The 12888-nt window shown below is 46.7% G+C and overlaps 2 protein-coding genes across 3 annotated transcripts; one reads left to right on the top strand and one right to left on the bottom strand.

The window, feature by feature from the left end:
* Positions 1–71: 71 nt before the first annotated feature.
* On the bottom strand, positions 72–3194 carry LOC109739375 (putative serine/threonine-protein kinase-like protein CCR3). Its single transcript, XM_020298467.4, has 4 exons — positions 2930–3194; positions 2071–2611; positions 832–1924; positions 72–725 (listed from the first exon to the last, which is right to left on the bottom strand). Exons 2-3 carry the CDS (start codon positions 2254–2256, stop codon positions 836–838), a joined length of 1275 nt encoding a protein of 424 aa, XP_020154056.1. The 5' UTR covers positions 2257–2611; positions 2930–3194; the 3' UTR covers positions 72–725; positions 832–835.
* A 4187-nt stretch (positions 3195–7381) lies between these two features.
* Positions 7382–9949, top strand: LOC120974891 (uncharacterized). Of its 2 annotated transcripts, none has more exons than XM_040401442.3 (6): positions 7382–7594; positions 8631–8718; positions 8816–9021; positions 9188–9337; positions 9459–9491; positions 9570–9949. In XM_040401442.3, the coding sequence occupies exons 1-6, from the start codon at positions 7397–7399 to the stop codon at positions 9681–9683; spliced, it is 789 nt and encodes a 262-aa protein (XP_040257376.2). In that variant the 5' UTR covers positions 7382–7396; the 3' UTR covers positions 9684–9949. The 2 variants fall into 2 exon arrangements, 1 of the variants encoding a protein (XP_040257376.2); XR_006669183.2 differs by having other exon boundaries at positions 7384–7594; positions 9154–9337.
* Positions 9950–12888: the final 2939 nt, after the last annotated feature.

Here is a 12888-nt window from a genome sequence, read left to right as displayed (position 1 = left end):
GAACGCCCAAGAAGAGGCACACGTTGGACTTGTCGCACCAGCACCGATTTCTTATTTATTTTTTAATAATTTCGATAAAAGGAGCATCAGCCCCCCAATTTCATTTCATCTGAAATTGATAAGACAACCAGATCCAAAATCAGCTGAAGGGGAACTCTACCCCAGCCAACTATGCCTGCTTATTGAGGTTTCTGAGCTTCTGCATACAAGACTGCAACTCTTCTACGAAGAAACAGAAAGCAGTACATCCTACATCAGGCTTCTAAACTATGGCCACGACACTACATTACATATATAACGACATCCGCAGCATCATTCATTCATTCTTTGTCCACAGTACCAACTTTATTATCGTCTCTTACTCCAATTTCTATGTTACCTAGGGCTGGTATTGGATAAACCTTTCTTGTATTTTGCTTCATTTGTACATATGTACTTTATTTAATTACTGTATGAAAATGCCGTAACACAATTGGTCTATGGTTCTGGGATTCAAAAGAAAAGGTAGGGTGGGTGGTGTAGAAGCAAACTATACATAATAGTGTGAGTCCATCCCATGCTCTGTCTTAAGCCTGCAGATTACTAGAACCGGGGGATTACCTAATGATGCTCGTCGGGTGGCTAATGTGATTGACGGCCACTTGGTCACCGGCCGTGAAGCCTGCCACGGTATAATGCACCTTGGACGATTGGTGCCAAGGCCCATCCTCCAGCACCTCAGGTTCCTAATTAAGGAAGAGACCACAAAATGAGCAGTGAGCCCCTTTCATCAGTGTATGTACATGACTGAATTCATTAATGTGAACAAAGTTCAGTTAGTTTCTAGTGTACCAGATCAGAACAGAGGCATGCTCCTGGCATGTGGAGAGTCTGGTGAGTCGTCAACTTTTTCAAGGAAGGGCCACAAACCAGACTTGTCAACTGAATCTGGCTCATCTCTGCAGATCAACTCGCATGCCGTCTCGAGGTTGGCAACGATGCCTGATATTGCAGGCCGGTCCTTCCCGGCAAACTTCACGCAGCATCGTGCAATCTGCGCCACACGCTTCAATGCGTGCAGGTGCCATGGCATTGGCTCTGGTACAGGTCGCCTATCTAGCATCTCCTCAATATTTCCGGCCTCAATGATGGGGATTGCAAAGGATGCCAGATCTCTATTCATCTCCTCCTTTGCTTGGGAAAACGCCTTTTTCCCTGTCAGAACCTCAAGCATAACCACGCCGAGGCTGTACACGTCACTCGCCGGCTTCAGATGACCTGTGTGAAGGTACTCAAGGTCGATGTACCCAAGTGTGCCTCTAACGGTGACATCCAACCACGACACCTCACTCGCCATGTCCCAGACGACTGACAAGCCAAAATCTGAAACATGAGGCACCCAACTAACATCGAAAAGGATGTTACTTGACTTGATGTCACGGTGGATGATCAGAGGGTTGGAATGACAGTGCATGTACTCTATTGCTTGTGAAACACGGAGGAGCACATCGATGCGCATCTTCCAAGACATCGTCACCGGTGACGGCATAGAGGAGCCGGCCTGATTTCGGTGCAGGTGGTCGAAGAGCGTGCCATTCTCCATGTACTCGTACACGATCAGCCTTTCTAACTCCTTTGTTCGCCGGGTTAGCAGGCGCTTGCCCTTACTGCTCACACACCATCCAAGGAGGTGGATGATATGCTTGTGTTGTAGCTGTGCTACGACGTCAAGCTCCGTGCGGAAGTCCTCCAGCTGTATGTTTTCTGACATGCGTTTGATGGCCACCTCTCGTCCATCGTGAAGCCTCCCCCTGTACACCCTTCCATGGCTGCCGTGACCCATCATTGTGTCATGGGCGAAGTTTTTGGTGGCAGCTATGATCTCCGCCAACGTGAACTCCTTGATTCCTTGCGATAGTACCTCCTGAACAACCTCCGCAGACTCCTGAAAAAGAGACCAGAAATGAGCAGTGACCGCGCACCCCCTTCGTACAAGATTTCAGTACTACCTTCATCCCGAGCCGTCAGTATCAATTTCAGCATATCCTCTCAGCAGGTCGAGCGATCAATTTGTATTGAAGTTGTACGTACCTGCAACTGGGACGACTGTGGAAGTCGAGACGGTTCATCTCTGGTGGAGCCATCTTGAACAAGTACATTGTAGATTCGATCAAGGCGGCGTGTTATGCCGATGTGGCTGATCACCGGGAAGAGGATTAGGTAGGAGTCAATCTTGCTCTGAACCTCCCTGAACCTCTCGGCCGTCCTGCCAGCCATAACGAACTGGTACGCCGCGCCCCTCCCCTGGCAGGACACAACGAGCTCGTGGGCGTCTCGAAGAGCATCGCCCAGCCCGGCCAGCGGCTGCGCCGCCTCCGGCTCCGGCTCCTGCACGTGCGGCAGCAGCTACGCGATCATGAGGACACGACGAGCAAGTTGCTCACACTCACTCTTGTTCTGACGAGCCGTCATCGCGGCCTGCACAATCATGGAGATGAGGCCGCCGACGTCCGCACCGACCAGCTGCGCCACTGTCGCCGCCTGACCCAGCCCTGTCCACAGCGCCATGGCAGTCTACTCAGAGGATCGAGACTCGAAGGATGGCTCCAGTTTGCTGCTCTTTGTTGTACTTCTGCAACGGAGATACTAGAACAGATCAGTACAGAGCAAGCCACGCAGCCATCAGATGTTGGCGTCGTCTTCCCCTCTGCCTCCTCACGCGGCTGCCTCCCCCCTCAGATCCTCGCCAGCGCCGCGCCCCCCAAAATCCGCCCCACCGCCACGGACCGTCACGCCCCAAGATCCGCCGGACCGCCGTGACCCCAAATTCGCCGAGCCACCCGCGGCCCCAAAATCAGCCGGGCGCATCCTGCCGGGGCCGCCGCGACATAGGAGATTCGAGAGGAGAGAGCGGGAAAGCCGGAGAGAAGAGAGAGGATTGGAGGCTGACCTCTGCCGCCTTCGACGCTCTCGTTCGCCAGCCGCCGCCACAAGTCGCCCGCGAGAGTGAGGAGGAGAGGCAGCGTCCGTCAGTCCGTCTGCGTGGGTCAAGCCGCTTTGTGGTCGCGGTTTGCGGGGCGGCGGCGGCGGCGGCTTCCCGGAAACTCCCCGGGAGGGAGGCTCCCACGCGGGTACCGGTGACCGACCACGGTCACGCGGCGCGATGCACCATCAGTCATCCCAATTCCCAAGGCTTCTTCCTTGCCTTATCCAAAAATTCTACACTACTCCCTCCGTAAAGAAACATAACATTTAGACCAAAATCCATTTATGAGGCCAGGCTCATCTGCACCCGAGCTGAATAAAAAAATCTTAATAAATATTACAAAAATTTCAAAAATATTGGATGGTAGATAATTTGATGCGTCAGGTCCGCTCCAAATTTCAAAAAAGTAAAAATCAGGGTCTCTAAAAATATTTACTGTTCATGCACTGTTTTGATCCGTTTGTCTTTTTTGCCGAGAGCTGCTCAGAAGTCCAAACGATTCAAAAATTGGAGAGGACCTCACGCATAAAATTATATACCACCCAATTTTTTTTGGAATTTTTTAAAAAATTTTAGTATTTGTTTTGATTTTTTATGACCGGGTGCAGATGAGTGTGGGCATCGAAACACTGCACTCAACGTTTAGACCACTACTTTAGTAATCTAAATACTCTTATATTTTTTTTTACAGAGAAAGTATTTTCCAATTCATTCCTATTAAGTTTTTTTAGCAAAAGAGAGGCTATCATCTCTCCCTTCTCTATCTAGGGAAAATTTTGTTTTTGCCACTCTAGATTTTGCCAATTTTCCTTATGCACTCTAGATTTTGACATTTCACTTTTGCCACTCTTAGTTTTGGACAATTATCACAATTGCCATTCTGTGGCAAAAACAAATATATTTTTTTCATTTTTGCCACTCTTAGGTTTTGACAATTATCACAATTGCCACTTTGAAAATTTTGCTTTTGCCACGGGAATGGCAATTGTGATAATTGTCAAAAACTAAGAGTGGCAAAAGTGAAATGTGAAAACCTAGAGTGGCATAAGGAAAATTGACAAAATATGGAGTGGCAAAAACAAAATTTTCCCCCTCTATTACTCCCTTCCATACTGTTTTCATATTTGTCTAGACTACTTCTTGATTATGCAGATGTGGTAGAGGTAAAAAAGTCTGAATCAAATGGCAGGATGAGATAAGGACTTATAAAACATCATTTTACAAACTCTGTCTGGGTGATGTGATGATAAGATAAGAGACTTGTTCGTAAAAGAAAAGATAAGATAAGAGACTTTTAAAAAAGTCATTTTATAAACTGAAAATGTGATGGTCTCATCACAACTTGATTTCCTAAGGCGCCACAATGAAATATATTTTGGCTGAGCAAACTACATTGATGAACCCTGCATGAGCTAGACTGATGAATGATGTGTCTCGCCTTGACCTAGCGTAACGGTGTTTTTAATAACCAGCAATCCCGTGTTATCAGAATAAACATAGTTGTGTATGGAGGCAAAATAGACATTTAGTCATTTTCATATAGCTTACAAAAACTAACCCATAAAAAGCTGTGTCAATTTTTTGGGCTCATCACTTTACAGAATATGGAAACCTTTTTTTTTACCCGACGCACGGGGGGCTAAATAAAATCATAAAACTACCTCTACAGATCCCCTAATAAAACCTCTATCTAAGCGACGGTTCGTTTTGTTGGTTATTTATGAACTTTTTTAATCCTTTTGGACATTTTCTAAAAATTCATGGGCACTGTTTTCAAATTACCGAATATGTTTTGAATACAGGATCATTTTTAAAAAATCATAATCATTTTTTATTTCATGTACATTTTTATGAAATCATGATTTTTGTATAATATGCCAACAATTTTTTGAAATCACAAATATTTTATGATTTCTCGAATGTTTTTTGAATTCACAAACATTTTATGATTTCTCGATATATTTTTTCAAAACTCGCAACTTTTTGAAATTTAGATTTTTGGGAAACCCCAAATTAATTTAAAGAAGGAGAAGCAAAAGCAAAAGTAGAAGGGAAAAATGCAAAGAAGAAAAAAGAAAAAACAAGGGGCGTCACGACCAGCATATGGGCCGGCCCATTACTGCATGCTGGAAGAAGGAGGTGCGCTTGCTATATTAGGGAAAAAATGGAAGAAAATGAAGGAAGCGCGTTTGCTATATATGAGAGAAAAAGGGAGAAAATGTGCTACTTGTGTGCTTGTGATACATGAGTGTATCGATATATAAGAACTGAACCCGGCGGCGATTTAAAAAAAAAAAAATCAAATTGTTTTCTTCACTTACGGGTGGTATAGTGGGTAATTGTCGTTGATGTAGCAAAGCTCGGTCCGTGCCATTTTCTCTTCCAATCAAAGTATGCCAAACCAGCGCTCTTACGTAGCTTTACGTGGAATAGCAAAGCTACCAAAGCAACAAGGTTGCAATTTTTTTGAAGTCGCTGGGAAGACTCGCGGGCTCGTGGCCGATGCACACGCTCAGCCTCCTCTCTGCTCAGCTCCAGGTTCGTTGAATTCGACGAACTCATCAGACGGCCGGTGGATTCCTCGACACAAATCAGCAGCCAGTGGGTGTCTCTTTCATCGGTTCTTTTCATCCTTTTTGCTGTTCATCTTGGTTCCTTCTATGTTGCACACGCGCGCGCCATTCTCCACCCCATTCTCTGGATGACGACGCTGTCATTTGAGCTCGGGTCTGTTCAGCTCAGTGCGCGCCTGCATTCGAGCCCCGAGCGCAGATCACCATCCGGACCGTAGTCCATGGAGAACAGTGGGGCGGCACGAATGGGTGGTCGAGCGTACAGAGAACGCGGGACTCGTCGAGGAGGGTGTGGCCTGTGGTGGTGCTTTCATGGCGGCGACAGTGAGGGGGCGGAGGAATTGCAATCTGCTCTGCTGTACGCAGAGCATAATGGCACAATCTTTACACAGAATACGCCCATCTTTTGGCAAGTCTGACACTTGAGAAATCTGTACGCAGCTCGCTCCATCTTTTGGCAAGTCCGACGGAGGAGGTGGATACCGAGACTTTGGAGCACAAACAGAGTCCATGTCAGAGAAGAAGCGAGGCGGAGGGATGTCTTCAGTGCTCAGTGAGCATGCTGAGATAATCTGCACAGAATATGCGTCGATTAGCAAATCTGATTTAATCTGGTCAAAACTCTATTCATCTTATCAAGTCTGACACAATGGTTAGGCAGTTTCATCCATTCTTGTTAATGGGATTAGCACAGACGGTTCACTTTTGTTAATGGCAGATGGACACATAATTCCGTTCAGTATATGACGTGCCCATCGACCACCTGCTGGAGCATACAGTGACCAAAGTAAAAGAACTTTTACCAGCAAGTTCATTAGATACTCAGAGTGCATTTTACTCTTTGTTAAATTTGTGAGAAATGTTAAATGGAACATCTAATAATCTACCTATAACTACAAATACACTATGGACCGTAACTTTAGCTCCCTCGTTCAATTGAGGAGCCCAATTTCGAATCTAGTTTACGATTTTGATTGGTCAATAATTTTAATTGAGGTTATTCTGAATTTGGTTCATGACTATTATTGAACCCAGGTGTTCAATTTTGGATCCGGTTCAGAATTTTGATTGGGTCAATGATTTTGATTGTGGTGTTTAATTTTGGATCTGCTTCATGATTTTGACAAAGGCAATGATTTTTTTAATTAATCGGCAACAACTAGCCCATAAAAATACATGAGTCCCGCGCAACCTCTCACCACCTGGCAAAAATGAGCCATCAACATACGACACCGTAACACAACATAGTACATGTGGTCGCCAGCTCAAAAAACTTTCCCACATACGGGTGGGTTGATTAGCGGATATTCAAGAAGAGCCCATCAGAACACTACGTTATATACACCATCACTCCCTCACACGCCAAACTAAATAAATTCCATTATGATATTCCAACAGCACAAAACGGCGCAGCAAAGCGCGCACAACGCTAATAGTGACATTGACTAGTCACATCCATTAAATATGTAGAAATCATTAGGTGGGACATCCAGTGACACCGACTTTTTACATCCATTAAATTTACAAAAAAAAGCATAGGTGAAACATTGAAGGACACTGATGTCCATTGAAGTCATGATAAGCATTATATAGGACCCGCTGAAAATGACATTTCACACATATAAATAAGCATTGGACCGCACCAAAAATTGATGTCCATTAAATTTACAAAAAAGCATAGGTGGAACATTTAGGGACACCTATGTCCATTGAAGTCATGATAAGGGTTGGATAGGACCCGCTGAAAATGACATTTCACACATATAAAGAAGGGTTGCACCGCACCGAAAGCAACATTTACACCCATGTAAAAGCATTGGACCCCACTGAAAATGACATTCCACACTTAGGGAGAAACATGGGCCATGCATCCCATGTGGAGCACTCCCTTTTATGTGAAGTTGCTCAAAGCAACACGGTTGCAAATTTCCTTTTTAAGTCGGTAGGAACAGTCCCGGGCTCGTGGCCGATACACACACCCTCAGCAGCCGGCGGTGGATTCCTCAACACAGATCGGCAGCCGGCCGGTGGATTTCGCAACACAAATCGGCAGCCGGTGCGTGTCTCTTTCATGGTTCTTTTCCTCGTTTTTGCTGTTCGTCTTGGTTCCTTCTCCGTTGCACACGCGCGCGCCGGGCATTCTGTAGTTCATAGTTGAATGGCCACCCCTTCCTCTGGATGCCGCTGTGTGCTGCGCGCCCGTCGCCGCGCGCCTGCATTGCAGCCCCGAGTGCAGATCGCCTCCGGGACCGTAGTCCATGAGGAACAGAGGAAGCGCGCGTAGCGACCGTGGTCGAGCTGCGCGTGCAGGGTGGGCACGGATGGGTGGCCGAGCGAGGAGACAGCGCGGGGCAGGCCTGGGAGGGGTCGTCGTCGCGGAGGTCGACAGCCTTGAGCGGGCAGAGCCGGGAGGCAGGCGGCGGAGGAAGATCCGCGCGCGCGAGATGACCGTGGCCGAGCTCGCCGACGAGGTGGAGAGGTGGGCGAGGCGGAGGCGGCCAGGTGCGTTGAGTGCGGGAAGGTGGACGGCCTGTGCGGCCGCAGCGGGCGGCCGCGATGGACGGCGGACGGCCGGTACGGCAGCGTGGGGGGAATTTCAGAGAAAAGCGACGCGGAGGGGCGGACGTCCCCCCATTGGCGGATCAGGCTGTGGTGCTTCCACTCCATAGCGTCGAGAGTGCTCTGCTCAGTGCGCGGCCTGCACTCCACATGCACCGTGCTCAGTGAGCATTCTGAGATAACCTCGACGCAATATGCGGAGGCGGCCACGGCCGGCGTCCGTGATGGACGGCTGGTCCACGGAAGGTGAAGGAGTAGGCTTTCGAGCAGAAACACAGGCCAGCGCCGGCGTCCGGTGCACGGCCGGAATGTCAGACAAGAACCGCGGCGGACGGGCGGGCGCCCCCCCGTTGGCTCAGTTCACCGTGCTCAGTGAGCATACCAAGACAATCTGGACACAATACGGGTCCATGAGCAAATGTGGCTTAATGCGATCATAGTTCTATTCATCTTATCAAATCTGACACAACGGTTAGGCAGTTTCATTGCTGTTAATGAAATCAACACATGTGTTTCATTGTTGTTGACGGCAGATGGAATTCTATTCAGTGTATGACGTGCCGATCGACCAGCTGCTCGGAGTACCACCTGACGAGAGCGATCTCCACGAATGTTGGGAAGGTGCGATGCTTCTCTGAACTTTGTTACAACATCACAAAAGAGATCAAATGTATCGATGCTAGTTTACATAGGAAACCAACTGCATCTATGGTTTCAGGTTTTGGGTCCAATGGAGGCCAACTTGTAGCTCCCTATTGTCTTTCTACCCACGACGAGACGCCAGACACCACGCCGCCGGAGACGGAGAGCGCCGCTCATACAGCGGATGGACCAGAGAGCGGCTGGAGGCGCAAGAGAGGCCCTCGCAAGAGAAGGGTGCCGTTGTGCACAGACCAATCTTGGCATCTGGGTAACCATTTTGGGGTGAGGCCTGTGTCTATTCTCGGGTGGAAATTCAAACTAATTATCTTGCACATGTAGCTAGTTTTTCTGTATATTGTACGCCCTTTTTTAGTTCAGATTTTCAATTGTCATTAATACATCAATGGAAAACAGCCAAAGAATTCTACGTCGTTGGTTGTTTTGACAGGAAACATCACATAGAACCAACAATAGCCACTGGACACCTGAAGAGGTAGCTATGCTGGTGGATGGCGTCGAAGATTGCGGGGTGGCACGGTGGTCTGTGATGAAGAAGAAATGGTTTCCAACGTCGGTCCGAACCGCGGGCAATCTCAAGGTAAAGTCGTGTTGTTCTTACCTTCTCTCGTCCCCCTCTAATTATTTTCTCTCGTCCCCCTCTAATTATTTGTCCTAGGTCCGCCACTAACACCAATCCATCACTTTGTTTAACTTTTCAGGATAAGTGGAGAAATCTCCTGGAATCATACACGGTAAGACATGCCACTTCAAAGATAACTAAATTGTGGAGCACCACTGATTTTTATTTCTTGCATTTTATCAAATTGCAGGGAAATGCCGAAAGAAGCTGCTATCTGCATCTTGACAAGAAGTTGATCGAACGGATCCAAAAGGCAGCATTCAACAACCCGTATCCAAAACCAAGGTGCACCGACGAATGGTGAGGAGCCATTGTTTAGGACTTTTTACATTGTGATGAAGTGCCTTGTAAAGCACTCTCTTACTAATGAAGGCAAGATGTTTTAGCAGCTGCCTAGGTCTCCTGCTTCAGTTTAGTACTCCAGTGTTAAGCTAACAATATTTGTAGGCAAGATGTTTTAGTAGTGCCTAAATACACACTATGTGTGCCTACCTTCCTGATTGTGTGATTGTGTGATTGTGTGTAACTATGCTCTCTGATTGTGTGATAACTTTACAGATGGTTCAGCAAGAGTATGGCTTGAGTTGGTGAAAACTGAATGTAGTTATGGCACAAGAAATGTTTCTACAAATTGAAATTATTTCAAATATATTCAGCCCATCTCCAGAACCAGTGCACAAGAAAACAAAGGATGGAGGACTGCTGTCCAACATAAATCATCCAAAGAAACAAGTCATCATACACCTACTCTGTCAGAAACGACACCCGGTCCACAATTGAGCCCCCAATCACAAGATCACGAGCTTTTGACTAAACAACGACACCGAGTACAGAATATAACATTGAATAGAAACTGATCTCCAAGTTCATTTTTTAATTTTTTGACTATACAAGCAAATCGAAGCACTATGATCAGTTCAGCGAAACACTCCAGTAGAGGAACATCATTTTCTTGCTCGTCTAATTAATAGCTACACTCCATCTTGTTTTCCACCAAAGCAAGCATCGGGTTGTCTTGAATCAACATCTCATCGGAATACGTGCTCTCCCTCTGTACTTCCCCAGGTGCTCTCCCCGTGTCGCGACCATCATACAACCCTCTCCCCTTCTGTGTTCTGTAATGACAATTGCACAATCCTCTGGTTCTTTTAGCACGCTCACACGTATCCTTCTTCACCACCACAAGCCCACCCAACAGGAGAACAACACAGACCGACCCAGACCCTAGCTCCGTTTATTATCCACGCTCCTTCAGTTTTCTTCTGTGTTATCATATTGTTTCTTCTCTACCCCATCTGGAGAAAATACATTGTGTCATCCTCTTCCTCACTTCATACTGCAAGATGAACACCACAAACAAATGAAAATAAGCACCAAATGACCAGATTCTAAAGAAAGAGCCAAGGAACAGAGAAAAGGGGGCAAATCATGGCGGAGCAGCACCAAGCGTGCGCAACGACGGCAGATGGGAGGCACCCCTAGGCCTGAGTGACAATAAGGAAGGTGGCCGAAAATACAGAGTAATGTCGAGCATACAAATTTGTGCAGAAAAACTGTGCATTCTGCAACACAACCATGTATAACTACATAGAAACTTGAAAATATTTAGATGGATAAACTGCCAATGAGAAGGCACTGCAACGACCAGCCATAGCTACTAACTACTGCATGTTGAATGCTAGCATCACACACTGGCCATCGGCGCAGGTGCGCGGCCTGGCCTCTGCAGGGTGTGCTCGCCGTTGTCTTATACAGAAAAAAAACATAGATGGTAGTGACTGCTGGTCGAGATTCTTTGTTACTCAATACTCAAGATAAATGAAAGTGATTGTTCTTGTATTCAAAGAGGCTTACCCTACCAATTATAGCCTCTGAACCATATTTATAATTTTATGTGCATAAATTTCCAGAATGCAGTTCAGATTTCAGGAAATTGTTTTTTAACTCCTCAACCGGCTCAGCATAGAATATGTCCATGGTACCAGCATATGCTTCCCTACTGTACTGCATGTAGTATTTGTGGAAGCAAGCAATAAGGTTCTGATATGCTTACAAAGAACAAATTATTAAGGCATCTAGAACAAGCTGACTGAATGATGAATTCTGGGGAGCAGAAATTATATTATTTTCCTACGGCATATAACCAGAGCAGTAAAAATTGCAACCCGTATGCTTATATACCTTAAAAACTATTGGATTAAATGGCAATACATGGAACAGACATGCTAATCAGATTTAAAACCACGGTGTTGTCGCTGCAGCTGAGAAGACAAACAAAAACATGCTAATCAGGTTGCAAAACGGAATCCAGACAAATTTCCTCCGGCATCTCCAACAACCCCAAATTGGTGCTACAAACCTATACCTGGACCTCTACCGTGCACTACTACTCTGTATCACTCTTCTACTTGGCAATAGCCTTGACAGTAGTACTCTTACCACAACCGGGGGTCACTGCGTCTCTCAGGGCTCCGCGCGGGACGCTATGGCGACACCGCGCGCGTGATCGACTTCCATCTCAACCGTCCTCCTCTCCGGTCATCCGCGGCCTCCTCTCTCTCTCCGTCTCCTGGGCCGATGGCCGGCGTGGTACCCGGCGAGAGATTGCTCCGGGTGGAGAAGGAGGACTCTCAGGGTGGGGGGAGGAATGCGGCGTCGGCGGCGAATCTCCGTCGCGCCGGCGTTCTCTATGATCTTGGGGAATGCAGTTGTTCGTTTTTTTATTTAAAGAGGGGCAGTGGTGCATGGGCGCGCCTCTATACCTCGCTTCTAGCGAGTCCGATGGAAGATAGGCCGGCCCAGGCGCGGGGAGGCTACAGCCTTGTTTTTTTTTTCTTTTTTTTACGTCTTCTTTTTTTGTGTTTTTCTTTATTATTATTTTTATATTTTATAAAATACTCTAAATATAAATATTACAAAAAACACTTCATATAAAACATTTGAGAGGAGGCCACGAGACTTGGAGAGGAGGCCAGAAGACCCATGAGGAGGCCACAAGCCGTGGAGACGCGCCCCCTTGCTTGTGGGCCCCTCGTAGCCCCTTTTGACCTAATCTCCGCACTATAAATCCTCAAATATTCCCCCTACGTCAGAGGGCACACAAAAAATACTTTTCCGCCCTGTTCTCGTGAGATCCCATCTTAGAGCCTTTTCCGGCACTCCGCCGGAGGGGATTCCATCACGGAGGGCCTCTACATCAACCTTGTTGCCCTTCGGATAAAGCATGAGTAGTTTACCACGGACCTAAGGGTCCATAGCTAGTAGCTAGATGGCTTCTTCTGTCTCTTTGATCTTCAATACAATGTTCTCCTCGATATTCTCCTCGATGTTCTCCTAAGGGTCCACGGACCTAAGGATTTATGACCAGATTATTTATGATTATTATTTAAGTCTTCTCTGAACTCTTTTATGCATGATTAAGATACCTTTGTATTTCTCTTCGAACTATCGGTTTGGTTTGGCCAACTAGATTGGTTTTTCTTGCAATGGGAGAGGTGCTTAGTTTTGGA

The sequence above is a fragment of the Aegilops tauschii genome, chromosome 2 (genome assembly GCF_002575655.3).
Source record: "Aegilops tauschii subsp. strangulata cultivar AL8/78 chromosome 2, Aet v6.0, whole genome shotgun sequence".
Lineage (NCBI taxonomy): Eukaryota > Viridiplantae > Streptophyta > Magnoliopsida > Poales > Poaceae > Aegilops > Aegilops tauschii.
The sequence above is the reverse complement of the archived record's forward strand: the minus strand, read 5'-3'. Positions and strand labels throughout refer to the sequence as shown.

Excerpts from the sequence above, each read along its gene's own strand:
- LOC120974891 (XM_040401442.3), top strand. The coding sequence starts at position 7,397 with ATGGGCCATGCATCCCATGTGGAGCACTCCCTTTTATGTGAAGTTGCT. Across the intron at positions 7,595-8,630 it reads GCAACACAAATCGGCAGCCG|ATGGAATTCTATTCAGTGTA; the intron begins GTGCGTGTCTCT and ends TGTTGACGGCAG. Across the intron at positions 9,338-9,458 it reads GAACCGCGGGCAATCTCAAG|GATAAGTGGAGAAATCTCCT; the intron begins GTAAAGTCGTGT and ends TTAACTTTTCAG.
- LOC109739375 (XM_020298467.4), bottom strand. The coding sequence starts at position 2,256 with ATGGCTGGCAGGACGGCCGAGAGGTTCAGGGAGGTTCAGAGCAAGATT. Across the intron at positions 1,925-2,070 it reads CACAGTCGTCCCAGTTGCAG|GAGTCTGCGGAGGTTGTTCA; the intron begins GTACGTACAACT and ends TCTCTTTTTCAG.